Below are 25085 nucleotides of genomic sequence, written 5' to 3'. Positions count from 1 at the left end.
AAACACATATACGCCCTCAAAAAGAAAATCAAAGACAACGAACTCATCGTAACCAAAGCTGACAAAGGCAATGCAACAGTTATCATGGATAAAAAAGCATATATTGAAAAAACAAAAAAACTTTTTCACAGACAGCTCATTTTCTATAATCAAAAAGGACCCCACCCAAAAAATTCAAAGACTACTTAAACAAACTCTTAAAAACACTTCATTTTTATTCACTGAACAGTAAAAATCCAAACTCATACATATGAACCCAGGACTCCCCACTGCTAAAGCTCTCCCCAAGATACACAAAGCTGGAGTTCCCATCCGCCCAATTATCAACTATAGACCAAGCCCCTTATACAAATTATCACAATTCATCCAACGTTTCCTAAGAAACAATTATCAATTTTTATCCAAAAAGTCCATTAAAAACACATCAGAGCTAGTAGAAAAACTTAACAATTTCAATTTGCAACCGGATTCCACCATCCACTCTTTCGATATTGTAAACATGTACCCAAGCATACAAGTATCAAAATTAATTCCAATAATTAAAAACAATTTAAACAAAAACAGCCACTTAAGCAAACTAGAGACACAAGACTTCATCACAGTATTAAAACTAATCATCAACAACAACTTCTTCACTTTCGACAATGTTATATATCAACAAGATGGTTTGGCAATGGGGTCACCGGCCTCAGGCATCTTGGCAGAAATATACCTGGACTTCCTCGAACACACCAAAATTGACAATGAATTTGGAAACATTCTCTTTTGGGCCAGATATGTTGACGATGTCTTCGCAATCATGAATGAGCAATCAATTAATGCCTCCACCACCCTCTTAAAACTCAACACCATTGATTCTCATATCAAATTCACACTAGAATCCGAATCAAATCAAAAAATCAACTTCCTAGATTTAACTATCACTAGAAACTCAGATTCTTTCAGTTATAAAATATTCAGAAAACCTACTCAAACAGCCTCCACCATTCGCCAAGATTCAGTGCACCCCCAGTCCCACAAACGAGCCACATACAACAACCTAGTTCACCGAGCCTTCAGCATACCTATGTCCAAGAAAGATCTAAAGAACGAACTTAACACAATTCGCGGAATTGCAAAATACAACGGCTTCAGCAATCATTTTATAGAAAGGATAATCAATAAACACAAACATCGCCCTAAAACTACCCTCAAAAAAGAAGTGACTAAACCTCTAACATTTTCCACCTTCACGTTCAACAATGATATCTACAAGTTAACCAATATCTTCAAGAAACAAGGCGTTAAAATAGCCTTCAAAACCAACAATAAGAACACGAACGTCTTACACAATACTTCACACATCAACAAGACCAGCAGTTTTGTAAAATCAGGAGTTTACAGGATCAAATGCAACACCTGTGAAAAATCCTACATCGGACAAACCGGTAGAAACTTCAATACCAGATACCACGAACACACTAATGCAATAAAATACAACAGGTTTTCAGCCATCGGCCAACACATGCATGATTATAACCATAATTTCACCAATATCGAACAGGACATGGACATCCTCGAATTAGCAAACAAGGGCCCTTTACTCAACATAATGGAAAATTACTACATACACCTAGACCAATACTTCAACGCCAGTCACAATCTCAATGAAATCTCAGAGAAACCCAACATACTCTTCGATCTATTCATCATTTTCCTCAGAAACACTAATGCAGCCAACCAAAACTCAATCCTAAGTCTAATCAAAGGTACTTTTCCGAGACAATTACCCTTTTTCCCGCACCCTTCAGCCCCGCCTTAAAAGCTCCCCACCCCCACCTCACCCCAAGCCACCCCCACTCTTCCTAACCCCCTCCTAACCCGCACGCGCCTGCCCTCCTCCATGCCCACACTTCTCTCCCCGCCATCAATCGCACACCATCAGCTATACTACACACACCGCAGCGCGAGGTAAGCGTCCTTTCACTTTATGTTAACCTTTTCCTATCTCCATTTTTTTGTTTTTACTGACTTTCTCCATTTAAACAGGTCCAATTTGGTTTCCGCTAAGAACTGAGAATCAATATATCCACGCGCAGTTTCCACCTTCTTCTCAACCAGAAATTCAAAAACAACTTCACGTCCAACAATCAACAACGCAACTGACCAACACAGCTTTAATACACCAAATACCTAATTTCTCCGCTTAACACGTTCCGTGCGGTTCGGGTCACCATGTGCCCCGAAACATGTTACTCTTATCCGTCGGTGCGAACTTCCCAGAATTGCGAAGTAAGTAACTACGTCCTAGTTACGAATTTCCGTTAACTAATGGCAACATAGTGTTCCAATGGAAGCAAAGGATCGAGTCATACTGCTAGTTTTGATCGGCCCACCGGTGACCCGAAGGAAGTTTTTTTCATCTTCCATTCATATCGCTTCGGGTCACCCTGAGTTCCGATTGTTGTCTGACCGATATTTTTACGCGGGAATCGCTTAGCGCGGTTACGGTGAATGAAGAAGAGAGTGTTGCTGCCCGCAGATAGTAGATTGTTGTTTAAGGAGTACCACCCTTCTGATATCTGCTTTCTACATTGCTCTTAGGAAAGCCAATAGAGGTTATTGGAGTTATTGGAATAGTTATTGACATATTTACTATCTTCCGTATATAATATTTACAAGCAATTTCAAGTCCTTTTTTTAGGTATGGAGCTTTAACATTCTGACACACCGGTGGCACGGAAAAGAAAGAGGCTTAGGACAGCATTGGGGTGGGCCTATATCATGTTCCGTGCGGTTCGGGTCACCATGTGCCCCGAAACATGTTACTCTTATCCGTCGGTGCGAATTTCCCATAATTGCGAAGTAACTAACTACGTCCTAGTTACGAATTTCTGTTAACTAATGGCAACATAGTGTTCCAATTGAAGTGAAGGATCGAGGCATACTGCTAGTTTTGATCGGCCCACCGGTGACCCAATTATTTCCGGGGTCATTTCTGTTTCACGCAATTGTTGAATCGGAACACTGTCGCACAGGTAAATACGCTGGAATGTCTCCTCAACAATAACGCACACAACAAGTGCACTTGCATTGTTTAGGATTTAATACTAGGGAGTAAACAAAGTCAAATTCGTCAGGTCACCGGTGACCCGAACCGATAATAACTAAAGGCAGCATCGGGTCACCGGTGGGCCGATACGACGTAACATTAAGTCATCGAAAATCACTGCCGCAGGGAACGTGTTAAGTGATCAGTGTCAAGCCAACTCGACATTAAAAGAGTATCACTCTTTACTCTCCAGACTTTGTACATACTTGTATATATGTTTATATATGTTATCTTACATTGTTTCTTTAGCACGAGGACTACTGACATCCACGAGGTTATATTTTACAACTCTAAGCACCCCACTAGTACTTTGTTCCAAACTTGTTTGTATATATATTATCATTTACTACTCACCTGTACCATACTAACATTTCTCATTTCATTACCAAACTTCATTTTATAAATTATAAAATCCATACGATTATTACAGTTAAAAATAACATGTTTTAGGATTCGACAAAATACTTATGTATGCTTTAATATGGCTGATGATGACCCCTAGGCGGGTCGAAACTAGTTCCATGTAATTTATAACATTGTAAATACACATTAGTACTGAATAGGTGGAAACCTTACTGTGTTACTATTCATATGTTAGTATTCTATGGCTCGATCATAATCATGTAACACCGGGGCTTACCATTTGGTAGCTGTGGAGTGCCATACAGATTTGTAACGTCATGCGGAATAGAGTGCTCGAATGCGATTCCACGCTAATCAAGACACTGCTTGCGCATGACACTATATGATACTCGAGCTAAACGTTTAAACTCGGATGTAACAAGTGAAATTATGCTGACAATAATTAAGATTTATCATTTAAATAAATAGTTTTACAATACTTACGTTTTAATTTGGAGCACTCAATGACTCAAACATGTATTAATCTTTTGAACTCCATTACCCTTAGCGTATGTTTCCTGCTCCATTCCGAATTAATGTCTGCTCTATGAACAGCTGCACATAAAGAAAAAGACGTTTAGTGACTTCCCCATTGCATTTCTAGGGTAACGTTAAGAGCTATGCAATTTATTACAGTCTTACAACATGTACACTACCTAACCTAGAATTCTGTATACAATGAAGAATTCCGTAGCGAAACATGGGTACATCAGCTAGTCTCCTATAAACTTATTGTGTCTAAGAAAAGTCTTCAGACCGGGCGAGTTGGCCGTGCGCGTAGAGGCGCGCGGCTGTAAGCTTGCATCCGGGAGATAGTAGGTTCGAATCCCACTATCGGCAGCCCTGAAAATGGTTTTCCGTGGTTTCCCATTTTCACACCAGGCAAATGCTGGGGCTGTACCTTAATTAAGGCCACGGCCGCTTCCTTCCAACTCCTAGGCCTTTCCTATCCCATCGTCGCCATAAGACCTATCTGTGTCGGTGCGACGTAAAGCTCCTAGCAAAAGAAAAAAAGAAAAGTCTTCAGAGAGGACCTTAATTACTGTGTTTAGTCTGTCCTCTAATGTTCCCTATGATTTACTTCTAAAGGGTGAGAAAAGCCAAAGAGTACGTATGAGAAAATCATTGAGCTATGTGATGATTTCAAGATAAGAGAATTGGAAGCGTAAAAATGAATGTGAGTGTTAAAAGTAACTGCTTTGATTTTAACCCTCATTCTTGACATCTGTTTTTATATCTTAACTGTCTGGGGAAAGTAGTATAAGTCTAAGACTCCAATTAGAGTATGGTTCCAATGTATAGGACCCTCACCAGGATTATTTGATGTGAGAACTGGAAAGTATCCAGAGGAAAGCAGCATGATTTGTTCTGGGTGATTCCTGACAAAAGAGTAGTGTTACAAAAATATTGCAAACTTTGATATGGGAAGACTTGGGAGTAAGGAGACAAGCTGTTCGACTAATCAGTATGTTCTGAGCTGTCAGTGGAGAGATGACGTGATATGATGTTAATAGACAGATAAGCTTGACTGGAAGGTTTTAAAGTAGGAATTATCATAATATGAAGATAAAGTTGGAATTCAAGAGGACAAATTGGGGAAAACATTTGTTTATAGGAAGAGATTAGGGATTGGAATAATTTACCAAAGAAGATTTCCAGTAAATTTCCAACTACTTAAGGCTAGGTAAACAAATGGGGAATCTGCCACCTGGGCAACAGCCTTAAATGCAGATCTGGGTGGGTAGGTTGGTTGGTTCGTTGGTTGGTAAATCCATATTGTATCAGTTTGGTATTATTACATAAAATATTATAATCTTATATTTAAATTATCCATTTCCATATAATTAATATGTCAAAATTAGTTTTCTGGATTGTTGGTGGTGGTGATTTTTGTTTAAACACATTGACTCTCAGCTCCCTCCATGGGTATTTAATCTTGCAGTCCATCAATTTTTAGATGCCACCCTGACTCTGTAGGTAACATGTAACGCATGGCTTTAAGTTAGTATCACTCCTATACTATAAACACTCAAAATCTGAAAATTTATACATACAGTCACAAGATGATTTAGTACAATTTTTTACTTGCCATGACTATTCGTTTCATCACTCGGTGCCACTTGAATTCCAACCACGCACTTCAGAGATCTTGGGACATGCACGTGTTTATTTAGATCAGACATACCACAATGCGAGGAAATTACCCCAAACTGCAGTAAAATGTTCATCTGCCCGCTACCTACCGGCAAACTGATGTACTGTGTCATCTAACGTATATTTGAATGTAAAATGTTGGCGCAGATTCAAATCTGACTACGGTCAGATGTACAGTATTTTACACACATGAAATCTACTGACCATGGTCAGATATGGGAGTAATGTATTTTGACTTACACCCTTTCCCGAGCAGTGAAGATATATATCATAAAAGTTGTACACCACTTGCTTATGAATTTAGTATCAGCCACAGAATGTTTCCTTTCAGAAAGTGCAAGAAAAGTATCCTGGAGATACAGATCGAATGAGGAGGATGTCCTTGATTGAAGAAGAGGGTGAGAAGCGGGTGAATATGGCCAACTTGTGTATTGTTGGATCACACGCTGTAAATGGTGTTGCGTGGATACATTCTGAAATTTTGAAGAAGGATGTGTGAGTAAAAGTAGTTGTCTTCTTTAATCCTAAGAAATACATAATTATAAACTGCAACTCTGAGAAAGATACTTGGCATGCTAGGATGCATTATGCTATTATTTCATATCTTTTCATAGATTCCGTGATTTCTATGAGATGATGCCAGAGAAGTTCCAGAACAAGACGAATGGCATTACTCCTAGACGTTGGCTGGTGTTGTGTAACCCCAACTTGGCTGATCTCATCGCAGAGGTAGGATTATTTATTGTAAATTTTACATGTGTACTATTAAAATAATGCAAATTGAAAAATATCATAATGGATAAGTTTCTTCTTGACTGTAATTTTTTAATACTTGTTGTTCTTTTCCTGGACATTAAATTTTCTAAGTATATCATCAGAGCCTGATCAATCCCCATTTGGAGCAAAGACCTCCACCACTGTGTTCCAGATTCTTCTGTCTTTTGCACTTCTCATCCACAACAGCCCCACAGTTTGCCTCACTATATTGGACCACCCAGACAATGGGCATCATCTTCACTTTTATCCATCTCTTGGATACCACTCTGTCACTGCCTTTGTCAATTTCTGGAGATTAGATCTTGTTACATGCCCAGCCCAGCTCCACTCCTTGGGCCATACCTTTTTTTGTACATCTTTCAGTCCTGTTTTCTGCTTTATGACAGTATCATATAATAACCTCGAAAGGAAATAATTTCCCGTCGGATTCTTAAAATCGTTAACTTCTTATTACTATTAACATTTACAAATTGTACATATTTTTCTGTACATGTTTCGTCCTTAATATAGGACTTCTTCAGCCAATATACAATGATAAAATAATTGATACATGATTAAGAAAAATGTTTTACAAACATCGGTCATTACACACACAAAATTTCATACTATTTGTTCATTACACTGAATGAAACTGGTTTCGAACCTCCACATTGCCTTCTGGCATATATGCCACAGAAAGTCCCAAAATGTATAATTTATGCTTGAAAATTTGTTCTTGGTGAAGTTAACAATCCGCTATTTGATAATTTGTGACTATTTACTGGACAGCATTTATAGTAGCTGTCTATATTCTGTGGGGTTATGATTGTATAGAGGACAAAATAACTCCCGAGTCTTCCTAGATCACCAGGTAGAACTTGGAACGTTCATTATATGCTTGTTCAGTTTTTCTTTCGTTAAACCTAGAACCAATAGAAACCATTGATCATAAATATTTGCTTGAATGCTGTGAAACTGGCACATAATTTTAGAAGCCAGTTTGAACATTGTAAATCCAGTATGGACGACGACTTGGCTTCATTATGTAGTTGCTCTTTTTAAAAAACTCTCAGTTTACTGTTTATGTCAGATTTAAGCAGCCTATCATTACGATTTTTATCCACTTTGAATCGGTTGGGGATGCCCATTTTAAGTCTTGCAATCCTAGGGTTTGGAGGCAGGACGTCTTCTTGTACTCTCTTCACAGATATTCTTATAGCACCAATTTTAGGTAACTTCATGAATGTTTCACTTTCACCACTCATTGATTGATAATAGAGACTGTACTTTCATTGGATGTTTGCGCTACCTCTTTAATAGATTGCATCACCCCAGTCCACAGCATATGGATATTCTGTTTCTTTTAGTATTTTGTGCATCCCTGCAGCCAGATGCAGCATACCAGAACAATCTTGACATCATTCACATCTCCATATAGTTTTTTCTGTACATGACCTCTATTTAGAGAATAGATGTCCCAAATTAATTTAGGTTTTCCATTTATTGACATTGTGAGATGTTCAAGCAATTTTCAACTTGAAAGTTTGAAACTGTGCAACCTGATGATGATGATGATGATGATGATGATGATATGTTGGTTTCAGTATTCATTGTTATTTTGCTCATTTAAGGTTACCTTAACATTGTTACATCATCCATGTTGATATTATGTTTTATTTGATAAAAGTTTAAAGTGTTACCAATGTTGGGTGATGAATGTGTAAAGTGTGATGAAATGTGGCAGGATGAAAGTTTAAAGTATGACAAACGGTTTCATGACTAAATTGCTGCGACCAATTGTCACGATAATGTAACCAGCATTTCTTCCAGGCAGCTTCTGTTCTTCCCCTGATTTCTTTCCCCAGCCTGCTCCAAACGGACTCAGTCAGCCCCAAATAGGCACATTCTTCAACATGTTTCTCTGTTCAGTTTTGTCAGTTCCCCGAGTCTGTTTGTCATCAATACTATCTTTTCTTCACTCATTGAAGTCTCAATCATTAACTGTACTAATACACGTTGCTCAACCTAAACTGAAGCTCTGAATGATTCTCTAAAAGCAGGTAAACAGGGCAATTGGGAATGATTGATGTTGATGCCGTATTTTTCATCCCAGCTCGAAACGCATCCTCCTGCTAAGTATATGTAATGTATTAATTACATTTCTGACAGCATCTGACCACACTGTTTTATGTTTTTTATTATGTTGCTTTTGCTGTTAAAAGCATTCTGCTTTGTAGGTGGGAGCTCTTCTAGTGTATAGTCATTGTACAAAGATTAAATGGACTACTTCCACTTATAATAATATTTTATTGCCAGCATAAACCCGTGTTACATTAACTTAGAGGTGCTTATAACTAAGAAATTATTACATAGGGTATAAGGGAGAAATTAGTGCCATAATAACAAATTCAAGTTTTAATACATACAATACTGTAAGTCAGGCACCTCTCCAAGAACCTAAAGCTGAAGCACTACATCTCATTAGTAAGACCCTTTATACTCTACACCTCTGAGTGCCTCTTGATGAATTGAAAGGGCCCACTCAGGAAACTAGAACTTACAGAGAGAAAGATCTTGAGAAGGATCAGGTACTATAATGAGTTCTACGAACATCAGGAAGACATAGTCACATGTATGAGGAAAAGGCAACTGATTTTCTATGACACATGAGCCACCTGAAACCCGGCAGGCTCACCAACAGAATCCTCACCGTGACAAGTAGGGGAAAGGCTTCCAAGACCAAGTTGATCACCTCAGTAAAACCAAACCTAGAGGACCTACAGATCCCATTAGAGACCATAGAGAACTGATCTTAGTACTGACAGGCCATCCTACAGGGAGTCTTCCCGCTGTCTCTCACAAGCAAAAAGAGTACAGGGACCACCAGACCTAAGTGGACAGATGGAAAGAAGAAAGCACACAGCCAGAAAATCCAAGCGTACTGGGCCAAGGGAAAGGTGAAGACCACAGCTAAGAGTGATCCCTAGTAGGCGAGGAGAAAAAAAAAAAGTTTCCTGAAAGTTTATGAATTTGACTCATTACAGTAAATTTTTTGGCATTTTCGTAATCTTAGAATTTGAAGATTTAAAAACATCAATATCTAACTTATTCACACTTCTTATGTTCTATGCCAATTAGTGTCGAAGATTTTTTTGAATGTGATGCCTCTAGGAAGGTCGTAAGTATTCATCTTCTGTAGTAATTCAGAGCATTTTATTTGTGAGTTGAGTAGTTTATGAATGAAACTAATATCAGTATCAGAATTTTCACTTCTTTTTTGAAGTGATTGTAATTTCAGAGTGTTTCCCAATTTTTTAAAATGTTCAGTGCAGTCATATGGAATACCAATTCTGTAAGAATAAATAGGTAAAACTTACATTACTGGGCGAGTTGGCCATGCAGTTAGGGGTGCGCAGCTGTGAGCTTGCATCCGGGAGTTAGTGGGTTCGAACCCCAGTGTCGCAGCCCTGCAGATGGTTTTCCATGATTTTCCATTTTCACACCAGGCAAATGCTGGGGCTGTACCTTAAGTAGGCCATGGCCGCTTTTTTCCCACTCCTAGGCCTTTCCTATCCCATCATCGCCATAAGACCTATCTGCGTCAGTGCGACGTAAAGCAAATTGTAAATAAATTTTTAAAAAACCTTATGTTGGACAGAGTCTACCCTAGATGTGGAAACAGTATACTGTAGTTAGGATTCCATATCAGAGTACAATATTCCAGCAATGCACATACCAATGCAGGTGTTAATAGGTAAGCGTATCTGTTGTGCCAAGAACCAAGTCATAGAAATTTCAGTTGTAGCTAAGCATTCATCCAAAATAAAACATGAGATTTTGTTTGATAAAACTAATATTTCAGCAGCTATAACCTGGAATCTGGGAAGAAATAAATACCCAGACAATACAAATTTAAAGGAAGGTTACAAAATTAGCAATTGTGGGATGAATATTGTACAGAAATAACCAATATGCAAGGCAGATTATGAGAACAAAGGGCCTTACAATTTACAGAATTGTAGCAGAAATTTCTTATATAATTGCCAGGCGAGAGATTTACTCCAGATGTTCCAACGATGTCCTTGGGCTCACAGGAGCCTGGGGGTTTAGCTGTTGTGCTATAGTGTACCATACCCAAGGGTAAATACCCTCTAGGATGATGCCTCCATTCCTGTATGAACATCCGACTAACTCAGGGTTGGGCAGAGTGTGGGTAGGTTGTCAGTTGGGTCAGGATAAAAAGTCGAAGTTCTACTCTAAAATATCAATCAATGACAGGAAATGGAGGTATAACACGAATGAGAAACAATCATAGGGGCTAAGATGGATTTATTGATAAATATCCCCGATCATATTACGAGAAAACAATTAAATCAAGAAAAAATAATATGTCAAAATGAACTCAAAAATGTAGAAAATAAATGGAAATCAAAACGTTACTTGAATGATAAGACAAAATTTGAAATCGAAAATGAAGTTCAACAAAGAACATTATATACATCAAGACTGAGCTGCTTCTTATAGTCCATTGTTTATATTATATGGCAACAAGTGTACGCAAACACTGACATGTGGTATTTCTGTATGGAGTTACACACTATCGCATCACAATGATACGGTTTCCAAATTTAAGTTAAATCCGAGAGTCGTCGAAATACTACCGTTAAATAAAAGTTACATTATAAAGAAAAGTTATGACGAAAAGGAAAATAATTAAGACGCAATGGACGCTATGTAAGTTATGCAAAATACTAGGGGCATATCCTATACTATATTTACAACAATCCAAATAATCAAACTAAACACATCTATATACATCGGATATCGAGTAAAGTCTTACATGCTACACAGATTCTAATGTGAATCACGGTTCACTGCAAAAGATCGAGACAGAACTAGATAAACCATCAATACTTCAGCACTCTGGCTGTTCCCTTTTAAAACAACGAGACAAGGTATAAATCACAAATAACAATGTAAAACATCAACCTGTAAGGGAAAGACATATAAATAACCCTTGATATCATGAAGAAAGCAATGGGCAACATTGCCTCCTTCTGCTGCATTTGGGCGCTCAACTGCGTGGTCATCCGTCATGTACTTCCGGGTAGATTACGAGCTGAAAAGAAATGTTGAACTCAACACTATGCTAAAATTTGGATTCTGTCTCCCGAGGCTGTCACAAGGAAGTTTCGTCTCCTTCACACCTACAGATAAACACAGGCCAGAAATCAGCTTGCCATGAGATAACGCCTTTCGCCGGCTACACGGAAACTCACGTATATTCATTCCTTCTTAGCATGCTTTCACCATTGAATATCATCAGACTCAATAGTCTGGAATTAATACTGTCCATTCTGATCACAATATACACTCAGAAGACACTTAGCAAGCACACACATCTGCACAATATTCTTTCTCTTGTCAGGCATACAATCAACCTGCATCAATACATTATAATTCAGCATGCAATCTTTATCTCATTAATTCTCATAAATCCCATTGGCCTTCCACATTATGAGACTCAGTTCGTGTCCTTTACAGACCATCAGGTAAAACAGAATCCAACTTAACGCAAAGATCTTATTTTAACGACGTTCTGCAGCTCCCTCAGTCAGCTTCCATAAAATCATGCGTCATGCAGAATATCTATACCTGTCTCTCTGAATAACCGAAACAAAATGAACTAATACGTATTGAACGTTGTATAAAGATGAACCTGTCAATCTAGCCCTTCTAGCATATATATAAGGAAAACTCGGAATACCCTATAATAAGTAACATGCGTAAATAAACAACTACTAATCCTATCAATCCCTCATTTTCCCAATCATCTAATCATAAAACAAAATGAAAATAAAATAAACATGCATTATTCTCGTATCCGAATCTATCATAGTAACAAAATTAAACAAACACATGCCGTCAGGCTTACTTTACATGAAAATTAAAAATTCTATCTACACTGCCCTAGTACCTTAACATAATTTACATATCATGCCATAAATAACACATGCGTCTTAACTGAATTCCATCCAACGACTCTCGAGATACCAGGATAGCAGCTTACATCCCCGCTGATTGAGGGATTTACTCCGTGTTAATCACAGCATTAACATGTGGGAATGCACTTCCTTCTTCTGCATGCATAGTCATCATCTTGCTGGAAAATAATTCACTGGAACACAGAAGACTATGGTTGACAATATCTTCGCTGCTTAATGCTACGAGCCAAAATACCCTTTCTCTTTACAAGATCAGCTAAACACACTGATATAATTATAATACACTTCACTTAAAGGGTGAGAATACCGTTTGAAAAGCAGCACACGGTTCGCTACGGAAGTTCCTCGCGAAACGCGCCCGTCGCGAAGTAGTGAAACAATAGCACGTCTCCTCTACACTTGCTACACATCGGTCACTAAGCACCGTCTTTATATATTGAAAGTAAACTCTGCTAAAATATACTATTCCATTTACTCAAGAACAGTAAAATCTTCCACCTGCACAATTTAAAATATCATTTAGAACCAGGTACTGTTACTGGAATCACGATCACCAATTCAGAGTTTGTGATTCCACACTATCCAAGCATTTAACACAGAGTGACGCTCTCCAGAGCTAGGGTTACTGAGGAGGCTTCGGTGACGCCATCTCAATACTGGGGTTCCCGGGTGTCTGAACCAACCACCAATCAGAAAATTCGTCGTATATGATGACACAATATTTATTCTGATATATTTACAAAACACAGCTCAAACACTAGCAAATCGCTTCCACCAATTTTTATATTACTTTTCCAAATATATCTGACTTCTGAAACTGTGGAAAACCGATTACCGACAGAAACTGACTTTAGCAACTGAGCATGTTGGTCATTCTGGAATTAAGATTTGGCACGGTGTGGCCTCCATGTTTCCCAAGTCCTTAATTTCCATTGGCTGAAATATATTGCTTGGTCAGCATCTAATACACGTGTCGATCCTTGCCAGCGCTTGGTTACGCCACCCTTTCTCACGGTCATACGGAAATATGAAGCAATGTCCAGCGACTCACTGTCTTGCTCAACATCTGGTATCAACTATCTTGGGATACGATGCTTTAACATGTTAGACTGTAACTTTTATGAATAAATTTTACATATTGGGTCAAATAATACTCTAATTATTATTATGGGCCAGCAGGATACGGCTCAATATTTATCCTCTTGTAAACTGCATTGCATCTCTGTGACATTGAAAATGATATAGCTGGAAATTTTCATTCCTGATATTTAAATTTCTTCAATTACTTTCTGTTTTATATCTGTGTGGTTTTTAATTTACTTTTCTCTCCATGAACTTGACATAATTTTTATATCTTGCTTTCGTATATATACTTAAAATTCTTCTGGAAAGAGATTTTGATGCAAATAATGTAGCAGTTAGAAACGATTATTAATAAATAATTGGACAAGAATTGCTATTAATTTTTCTTAAGTATATTTTACAAATTAGCACTTTGATGCAGAAAATCGGTGAAGACTGGATCGTACATCTGGAACAGCTGCAGCAGTTGAAGAAGTTTTCCAAAGATCCTGAATTCCAGCGAGCTATACAGAAGGTGAAACAAGAGAACAAAATGCGTGTAGCACAGCTGCTGGAGAAGGACTACAATGTCAAGATCAACCCTTCTTCTATATTTGATATTCAGGTATGTTTTATGTATAATATATTGTTTGTTGTAGTAAGATCATGAAGCAGTCATATACTGTACATTCAGTTTCACCTTACATTTATGTCATTCATAATGGGATCAACCCTATTCTTCCCCTTGGGATTGTTTCTTGAATTATTTTAGCAAAAATTATGTATTTTAAACTAAAATGGCAATCTTTATACAATTGCTTCTGTGAAAAATTGTCATTCAGTGGCGTAAGCGACATTACGAACACATACACAGAATATAGTTTCATAACTGAATAGTACAGAGTGCTATTCATTCCTCCTGTTAATCCTTTGTTGATATTGCTGTTGATACTGCTGCAAAAGTGGAAGTCTGGTCAGTAACATGTATAGGCTACTTGCAACTGAACTTGATTATTTGTATTAATGTGTCAATATTGTTGTAGGATAAGCTCATATCTGTTCTGTAGAGGCTATACAGCCACAGATCACAATGAAGTGATCTTTTGTGATTCATTAATGCATCTCTGCAGTTCTGAACCAAGATCTTTTGTCAATTGTTACCACCATTGAGGTTCAATAATCACCCCATATCATGATATAAACTCAAAAGTATTTTTACACTTCTGGTTCAAAGTGGTTACAGGAGTGTGATAAGGTTGTAATCTTTCACTGTTATTGCTTATAGTTGACATGGATTGCTTGCTAAGAGATATAACATAGCAGAGGGGATTTGTTAAAGGCAGACTGTGGTGAAAGCCTGCTATCTAATGTTGGAGCTTAAAAAAGAACTGCAGCGCATAAGAAATTAAAATGATGTCAGGTGGGAATTCAGAATTGGAGCAGGTGGATCATTTTTCAAATACTTAGGATATGTATTCTCCCAGGATGGTAATATACCAAGTAAAATTGAATGAAGGTATAGCAGGACTAGTGCAGTGAACTTATGGATGTGAACAGTGGTGTTCTGTAAGAAAGAAGGTAGCTCTCAGATGAAACTATCTTTACATACACCAACTTTTCTTTACAAGAGTGAAAGCTGGATGGACTCAGGATGTCTTATTCATAAGTTGGAAGCAACACATCTGAAAGTAGTAGGAATGATTGCTGCTACAAACGAATGGGAACACTGGCAGGAGGGTGAATAGGTTACCAAGGAGAATGATGGACTAGGACATGGAGTGTAAGAAAAGCAGATTGAGACCTACGGACAGTGGTTAGATTCTGTTTTTTAATTATTTAAAGATGAGAGATATGAAAATAAACAAAGCCATGGAGCTAGTTGCAAGTATCGGATTATTTCATTATTTAATCCATAGAGATTTACAGACTGAATGCTGAAAGGCATAACTGTCTCTAATGAAGATGTATGTTTGTTTTGAGATTTACAGACTGAATACTGAAGGGCATAACAGTCTCTAATGAAGATGTATGTTTGTTTTAAACATCAAAACATGGGTAACAATTTGTTCTGCTTCACTTAGTTTCAGCTCTTATCAAATTCTCTGACCACTTTCTGCCATCTTTTGGTCCTCGAGGTTGCTCCTTCCTTTATTATTAGCAACATAAAATAATCTCTATAATAATCACCTTATACTATAGTAACCTTCATACCTTACCTGTTACCTGTTAATAGCTAACTTCTTTTCTGTTAATATTTCTTTCTTGAGCAATTTATGAATTGCATGTGAACAAATGATTGATATACTGTAATTATAGGTCAAGAGGATCCACGAGTACAAGAGACAGCTATTGAACTGCCTGCACATCATCACCATGTATAACCGTATCAAGCGGAACCCCAACCAGAACATCACTCCTCGCACAGTCATGATCGGAGGAAAGGTATGCATCAGAATTGGTATTTCAATTGTGCTGTAAGAACTATAGTTACTCATAGTATTTGTGTGCTATCCTTATGTATTTACTCATGTATTGTTCGTACTTGACATTTTTGTCCTACTATCAAAGTCAGATGTTGATTTATGTATTGTCCACAGAGGAATTTGTTGTTTTATGTTGAATGTATTCATTTTCACGTTTTCTTTCCAGTATACTTTACCCATATAATGAACTTGGAAATATTGAGTAGTCCAAGGTCTGCCATAAATTGGCTCTTTGTCAATCTCGTGAGGTCGTGATTCTTTCTTTTAAGTATTCAGCGCAATTGTTGGTTTGCCGTGTCTTTTGTATAAGTTGCATTGTTCTGATGGGCTCAGAATAAATTGCTAAGTATTGTTTAGAAGTGATACCACTAATCTTGGGTCAGGTTGTTCACTGGTAAGCGATAATGGTTCAGTGGGTTAGTCATTAACTTCCCACCTGGAAGGTCTGAGACAGACTTACTTTGAAGTCCCCTAAAACTATAACTAACACTCTCAGGACCAAGCCCACATTTTGTACATGTTCCCAGAAACCAGACATGTAGGAAGTTGAGGAAAATTCCTCCTCTTTACCAACTCAATGGATCTTAACTTGAAACATCATCTGAAAGGACTTCTGCATTTATATCCTACTTCAGCATCCATATATTCTGAACAGTGTACAAGTGTTACTGTGTTCTTTATCAGTACATAAACTGAAAAATAAAAAGTAATTTCAACCTGATTGCTGCTATATTAATATTAAATACAGATTACACTGGTCTACAAAAGGCATTTATTTTTTCTGTCACAAGAACAAAAAAGATTGTTTCTGGAAGACAGTTTGTCCCTGAATCCAGATCTAATTTAAACATTTCTGTATCAGCCTCAATTTAATGTGATAATAGTTTTTGTAAATGGTCACGTCAGCCTATGTATTAATGTGTGTGGCAAAATGGCATGCTATCACAGTAAGAATTCCTTAATGTAAACTGCAAAAAAATCTGTGTCACTACATAGGAATCAAAGAAGTGAGCAACATAAGAGTAAAAAGAAAAAGTGCAATAACATACTAAAAATGTTTCTTGCCTAATTTTCTGCAGTACTTTGCCTCAGGAACATCTCTTTGTAAGGTCCAGCAGTAGTCGGACAACATTGCGACACTCCAATTGCCTTGATTTTCCATTTGAGAAATATCCTGGTGGAACCGTTTGCCATGTTTGTCACTAAGGGTGCCAAGGTTATCTGGGTAGAAGTCCAAATGACCGTTCAAGAAATGTAGTTTAAGTGACCTATTACATACCATACAGAGGTATGATCTTTGTAGTTGTACAATATCATGATAGCTTGCCTTCTGGTTGCCTAAAAAATTCTTACAGGCACTTTTGAAAGAGGGCCACACCATTTTTTCAACAACACTCAACAAATCAAGGAAATGTTCATTAGTCATTAATTTCCTAATTTATTGTTCTACAAATATTCCTTCCTTTATCTTTGCTTCACTGATCCTAGGAAACTTCTCTTGCAAGTACTTGAATGCATGTACAGTAATGTATTCTTCATAGCTTTGACAAAGTTTTTGACGAGACCCAATTTTAATGTGCAGTGGAGGTAGATAAACATTTTTGGAGTCAACAAGAGGAGTGTTCACCAGATTTCTCTGTCCAGGCAGTAGTTCATTCTGAGCAGACCATTTTTCCCCACAGTAGTGGTTTTGTCTATCTCTGCTGTCCCACTCTCATAGAAAGGAGCAGTTCTTTGTATACCATACCTGCATGCTGAGCAGAATTGCAATTACCTTGAGATCTCCACATATGTGCTCTTTGTATTTCTCATATTGAATAAGTGTGAGTAACAGTTTAAACCTCTCATATGTCTCCTTCAGGTTAACTGCATGAGCAATCGGAACAGAAGGAAATTTGTTCCCACTGTGTAGAAGTACTGCTTTGAGACTAATTTTGCTAGAATCTATGAACAAGCGCCACTCATTTACACTAAAATCATGGCCTAGAGTCTCCATAACGGAGTCGGTATCATTACAGAAAACCGTGTCCACTTCCTCGTAGAAATATTCATAAAAAGCAGCATGGCGGTCATGAAAAATGCTCACTTTTGTACCGAGGAAGAAGATTCGATTCTTTTAACCATGATGCTAAGAGCTCAGCCTGTTGCTTCGACAAATTTAAATCACGAACAAGATCCTTGAGATCCCCTTGAGACAAAAAATGTGGTTTATTTGATTCACAGGACCCAAATGTTGATCGGCAAGAAAATCTTCTCTGTCTTCTTCAAGTTCGTCACTGTATTCGTCTTCACTCACTGTCACATTTGCAGGAGGCACTAGTACCAGCATTTCTTTACTGTGACATACAGACCATATAGCAAATTTTAAGTTAGGATATTGCACACTTATCTTTGTTTTCAAGGTGATTCCAGCTATTTTTGTCAGACAAAAGTAAGTCTTGTGCGTGATCCTTTGGTTCCCTCCAAATCATGAAAATAGCAAAGGGCATATAATGTGATCCTTTTAACCAGCCTGTCAGGAGTGTAACACACATCAAGCAGCATATGTGGGGGACCCATTTCTTTTCCTGGTCACCAACCTTACACCTAAAATAATGTTTGTAGCACTTTTTTACAAGATGAGTAAGGTTTTGTTTTTTGCGACTTCAGAGTTAACTTTCACAGATGTAAAATATTTCTGCTATTTTCACTAGTACAAAGCATTTCTTTGTCTTAATTAGCACAAAACACAGACCTTCACAGACCTAGAACAACAAGCAGTTAGATACAAGTCACCTTCCACACTATCAGAACTCTCAATACAGAGAGACAATTGGAAAAACAAACACAATACGATTCTACCGGTTCGAGTATGAATCATTGGCAATGTTGCCAACTCGCTCTTTCCTGATGGCGAATTTCTGAACTGAGGGTTATGTAAGGGAATTTCTTGTACATATTTCTATTGTTTTTCAACAATTACGTCTGCAGAATAATTAAATTAACCCATTGAGGCAGACGTTGTTGGCACAATTAATATGCCCTGGAACAGGGATTATTTTAAGGGAAATTTCTGTCTACAAATCTCTGTGAAAAAAAAAAATTATAATTAGGGAACTTTCAAACTTTCAAAACATAAAAAAAGAAAATTAATATGATAAAATACAGAACATTGCATGTTAAAACACATTTTCCACGAAGTGTAGAACATGGAATATGTTTTATTTTGTTATTGTCCTGCACCCATATCCAGTCCGTTGGCACATGTACGTCACATTTATCTTCTCTTTGCTCTTCCTCCTCCTCTTCATTTACGGCACTATTCAGCTAGTCATTATCAGAACTAGAACTGATACCACTCACTTCACTGTAACTTTCATCTAAAGAATTATAATTATCATCGCTTTCATGCAAAGATTTCTTTTTCTTTCAGCCGCTGACGAGCTGCTATGTTCGTTTACTTGTGTCAAAGTCGAAGACTAACCTCTTGAAAATATCAAATTACTCCAAACTATCGTCGATAATTGATATATGTATCCAAAGAATATGAAAAGAGATGTCACTCACACATGTACGGAGTCACAACTATCTCCATCTATTGTGGAATTAGTTAAATTGCATTGTATTGCGTGAACACGGAACAGTTCTGTGGTTCTGCCTCACGTCCATAGTAGCGGAGCGCGGAGTGGTTCCGTGACTCTGCGCCAATGGGTTAAGTCCCAACAGATTAACTAATGTGTTTTTAAAGATTTCGATCTACAGAGGTTGGCATGTCACAAGAAAACTGATCATGAGAGGCATAAACTGATTTCCTTTTTGAAATCAGCACCCATGTCTTAGTTAAGAACACCATTCACATTCTTTGAGACAAAAATGCTGTTGACCAGTATTATGAAAGTGATTATTGACTAATTTATGCTACCTATTAATTCACAAGGTTTCATATTGTTTCTTGGTGCTGTAAATTTTGCTTCTCATCAGCTTTATAATTACAAAGCCTAGGCCTAAACTTTGAAAAGTTATATTCGAAACATTATGATTTAGGCCTCCTCTAAATTATTATTTACGGTACATACCTTAAAATATATCAATAATAATCTTAGTTCATATATTTTACTATCTCATTCCTCTTTATAACCTCCTGCATCAATTATTTTGACTTAACTTTCTTTCCTCCATTTTACTACTATGATCATATATGATACAATACATTCATTTGCTTCTCTGCACCACATCTTTGATTCGCGATAAATATAATGTAAATTGGATCACGTGGCATCCAGGGCCAGAATTTGTTATTACATAGTACCATGAACATGTAGCCATAACCAAGTCTATGAATATTGTGGGTTGGAATTTTATCCTCAAGCCCATAGAAGTTACAGGCTTGGTCAATTTCGAAAGAATGGAATATTGTAGAATCTACGGGCATTGTTGCCGGAGTGATAAGTAATGATGTACATGTATGATCCACCATTTTGAAGCTAAAAGATCAGTCTCTCTGCCACAATACTAAAATAATCATTCTTCCAAATAAAATAGAATGTAAATATTACAAAAAATATAAACGGTTAGAAATATGTAAGATTCAATAATATCATCATTAATCTGTCAAGTCACTTTTGTAACCACTTGTACTACATCACATCAGTTTACACTTTTATCCCCAGTATCTACGTTTAAAATATTTGCTTATAGTGGAGTAGGTATTGCAGTCCCTTGAAGCTCACCACAGTGGTACAGGTCGGAGCAATTTTGAGTCGTGCTGTAGTGGCAACACACATGATTCACTTTTGTCATCTGATGAATACACATCACATCACCTTCCATACAGTAACAATCATTACTGTCTCTATCTTCAAAAATAAGTTGCTCTATTTCATTATCAACATTAACGGATGTGTTTTATTTCACAGACTGTGCTTTGAAGTGAGAGATAAAAATATGCTTCTATTGGAAACGAATGCACACCCAGATACGCAGAAACATTAGAAAGGGTGATAAAACTTCTGTTAACGATGGAAACATACACCGACTGGCCAAAAGTCATGGGAAGACATTGAATGAGATGTTAATAATGAGTTACTCCTCTGCTAGCCCTCAAAACGGCAGCAATATGGTGAGGCATCGGCTCTACGAGGTGTTGGAATTGTTCTGGAGGGATCTGGACCCACGCATCTTGTACTGCTACCCACAATTGGTCTTGTGTAGTTGATGGGGATTCATGGAGCGTACACTAGCATCGACAACATTCCCATAAATGCTCGACTGGATGAAGATCAGGGGATCTGGAGAGCCAGTCCATGGTCGTAACTTCACTGGAGTGCTCCTCCAACCACCTGCATGCCACCACAGAGCGGTGACATGGTGCATTGTCCTGTTGAAACATGGCATCTCCAACAGGGTACTCTAGGGCCAGAAAGAGCTGCAGATGGTCTGAAAGAATGTCCACATAACATGCACCTGTCAGTGCTCCCTGCAGCCAGACAGTGGGGCCTAATTGCGACCGTGAGAATGCTACCCAGACCAGTTGGCCACCTCCTACCTGGACACAACCTTGTTGACACGCAGGATCCATAGCTTCATAGGGCATACGCCACACTCTCACGCGCCCATCAGATCAATACAACTAGAACTGGGATTCATCGGACCGTACCACATGCCGCTACTGTTCCAAGGTCCATTGCTGGTGTTTGCAGGCCCATGCACATCGTTGAGCTCTGTGTCAAGGTGTCAGCAAAGGGACACGAGTTAGTTGTCGGCTGGTGAAGCGTATGCGGTACAATTGCCTCCTTACAGTCCTGGTAGAAATGGGTTCCTGACTCCCAATATTCAACTGGGCAACTGGGCGGTGATCTAACTCCCAATTGTCCTCGACCACCTAGTATGGTTCTGCAGAAGCGACGTGATATCTGTTCATTAAACATCTGTGGTCTTCCCATGTGGTGATTTATGCGGGTGGTAACATTCTCTCTGCAATATTAAAGACGAAACCTCGACACTGTTGACCCCGGAAACCCATATTCATGTGTAATCTCCGCAATGCTATGACCCGTGCGCCGATGATCATCTCACGTTCAAAGTCAGTTAACTCGCGACATGTTGCCGTCTTCATGACACTAGTGTCTGCGACAGACTGCTCAGCTACGCCGCAGCTAGCCACAACGCACAGGGATCATACACAGCACATTTTCTAATGGGACATCCATTTCCCATGACTCTTGTCCGCTGAGTGTATAAGCTTCCATCATCTGTTGAGTTTCTTAAGCTAAATCTAATTTCTGCAAGGCTGACTGTCCGCAGTTGTAGAGTTAAATCCCTCTATAAAGATTATTTGAAGTGCAGTTTTGAGCACTGTTTTCCAACATCCATAATTAATCATTTGACTACGAGGGTCACACATCACCTTGTCCTTTAACTACACAGGTATCATTGCAGCTTCTCTAAGAAAGTACAGGGTGGGCAAAATAAAACTGGCCCGGAAAATATTTATATGACTGATGCAGAATTGACCCTTGTTAATCAGAAGAAATGTTGGAAACTGCGATTTTGATGCACCAATCGGTTACTGTCACACATCTGTGCATGCACATTTTATGGTTGATACTTCAAACCACAACGATCTTAAATTACTTTCAGTACTTTGTAAGGTATTTCATACCAAATGAAGGTGTCCAAATCAAATTTCTTGAGTTTCAAGAACTTTCTGAGGAAAACACCACGGAGATGCTAACAAAACACATCCTTCGCATTTTGAAAACATGCAAGTTAAGTGACAAAGTTATTGTTTTCTGTGGTGATAGGTGCAACATCAACTTCAGTAGGGTTGGAAGAAAAGGCACTAACAGTGTGTTTTTTTCAAGTTAAGACAGGGGATAAATGAGATTGTTTCTGGAGTAGGTTGCGTTGTCCACATTGTACACAATGTTATGCAGACAAGAGCAGACGTTTTACCTATTGATATTGACACATTTGTTAATAAGGTGTTTCTTATTCAGCCTTAGAGAGCGTTTTCTATTATCAATTGTATGTGGTCAGATGACAAGAACAGGCTCAATGTTGAAACTGCTAAGGCTATGATCATAACCAAAACACATTTCCTTGATGTATCTTGCACAAGTTTCTGTAGTTTTTTGTTAGAGCACCCAAACCTTCTGAAGGAAATTCATAACTCTTCCAAGTATCAAAAAATGACTGACCAAGATACTGTATGTGAATAGGTTTTCTTAGGCAAAGTTCAATGTAGAATGATTAAAAAAAAAAAAAAGTATTTGTTAAGTTGTATAATTTTTAGTGTGTGTTTGAGAATGGCTATAGTGATGTGATTTATGAACTGCAATATACCAAATCATGTTTTAGTGAATAAAATATTTTGTTTTGAAGTTAAATATCATAAATATTGCACGATTCCCCAATTATAGGATCTGTTTTCCCGATAAATAATCAACGCAACATGCCCGAGACTTTTTTTTTTTTTTTTTTTCTTTCTTCAAAATCTGATCAGCCTACACTAGAACAGCATTTAGAGGTTAACTCTGTAATGATGCAACAGCTAGGTTTCAGTTTCGTTTATATCTCTGGTGCATGAAGTTATCACCAAAACTAAAAGCCCTGTGAGAATTTGTAGCATTAGCATTTATGATAGCAAATGAAGTCCTAGAGATTTTTTTTTTTAAGTTCCTTTACAAACTATGTATTTTTAATTTTCAAATCATCTTGATGGAATATGATCTCTTTTAGGCTGCTCCTGGTTACCACATGGCTAAAAAAATCATAAAATTGATCTGCTATGTTGGTAATGTTGTGAACAATGACCCAATTGTTGGAGACAAGTTGAAGGTGATCTTCTTGGAGAACTACCGAGTAACTCTCGCTGAGAAGATCATCCCAGCAGCTGATCTCAGTGAGCAGATTTCAACTGCTGGCACAGAGGCCTCTGGTACTGGCAACATGAAGTTCATGGTAAGATCTTTGAAAGGGTTCTGCTAAATTTTTAAAATTGTATATTATTGTTCTTCTGTTTGACCTGGATTCAGAGACAGTCACCTAGCATGAAGCTAAATGCTATGTGTAATACTGCTATATTTTAATGTTTACTCATCAGTTTGATCGTGAATGTTGATATTATTATTATTATCATTATTATTATTATTATTATTATTATTATTATTATTATTATTATTATTATTATTATTATTATTATTATTATTATTATTGCTGCCCAATGATAGGGGGTGTTCATCTGTTGCTGACTTGTCTGGCTGGTTGAGATGGATATTTCATTGATATGAGTGCCAGTGGACCAGCATGTTTGGTCAGTGTATCTGTTGTTTCGAACCAGAAAATCTGTCCGTTTAACTGTATTCGTCAATTAATTGGCTTTATTGTTTCTTTTAAGACATAGCCTTTCGACATAAACAGTGAACTTTTACTCAGCCCTCTATACCACTTATGGTTTGTCTTCTCCTTGCCCGAAAATAATTGTACAAGGTACAGAAAAGAATAACGAAAGCACAGGGGAGTGTTCTTTTTCTTTCTGAGAGTCAAAGAACGTCACAGTACCCTTGCAACAAGTACAGGGAATTTTGGGCCATGATGTCGTGTTCCAAGATGTTCCAGCTCTTACCCACATTAAACATGGGAAGCTGTGGAAATATGTAAAAATCCTAAAACTTGCTATCAATTTACTTAGTTCTCTTCCCTCTCCTTTCGCTATTGTTATTTCATTTTGAGGTTTTCCAAATTTGTACGTTCTTCATCACCAGATGGTTCATTCCAGGCTATGTGTTAAGAACAACGTGTGTACACCTGTTATGCCCTCCCTCCCATGACCAACTCACACTCATTATCCCCTGTTTTTTCTACACACTCTAAGTGGCTCAGATGGTTGAGGCGCTGGCCTTCTGACCCCAACTTGGCAGGTTCGATCCTGGCTCAGTCCGGTGGTATTTGAAGGTGCTCAAATACGTCAGCCTCGTGTCGGTAGATTTACTGGCACGTAAAAGAATTCCTGCGGGACTAAATTCCAGCACCTCGGCATCTCCGAAAACCTTAAAAAGTAGTTAGTGGGACGTAAAGCAAATAGCATTATTATTTCCTACACACTTTCTCTCCATTCTTCAGCTCTGTTCTATTCTTCTATCCTGTGAGTCT

At 37.9% G+C, this 25085-nt stretch overlaps 1 protein-coding gene across 1 annotated transcript in view; it reads left to right on the top strand.

Annotated features, from left to right (window-relative positions):
• The window catches only part of Glyp (glycogen phosphorylase), a 156065-nt gene that overhangs the window by 110959 nt on the left and 20021 nt on the right, over positions 1-25085 (top strand). The window contains exons 8-12 of the mRNA XM_067153980.2: positions 5979-6142; positions 6262-6376; positions 13913-14095; positions 15787-15912; positions 23673-23894. Of these exons, the coding sequence (XP_067010081.2) occupies positions 5979-6142; positions 6262-6376; positions 13913-14095; positions 15787-15912; positions 23673-23894 (810 nt within the window). The remainder of the gene's footprint in view (positions 1-5978; positions 6143-6261; positions 6377-13912; positions 14096-15786; positions 15913-23672; positions 23895-25085) is intronic.

This window comes from Anabrus simplex, chromosome 9, assembly GCF_040414725.1.
Source record: "Anabrus simplex isolate iqAnaSimp1 chromosome 9, ASM4041472v1, whole genome shotgun sequence".
NCBI classification, from domain to species: domain Eukaryota; kingdom Metazoa; phylum Arthropoda; class Insecta; order Orthoptera; family Tettigoniidae; genus Anabrus; species Anabrus simplex.
Note: the sequence above shows the minus strand (reverse complement) of the source record. Positions and strands in the feature narration are given on the sequence as shown.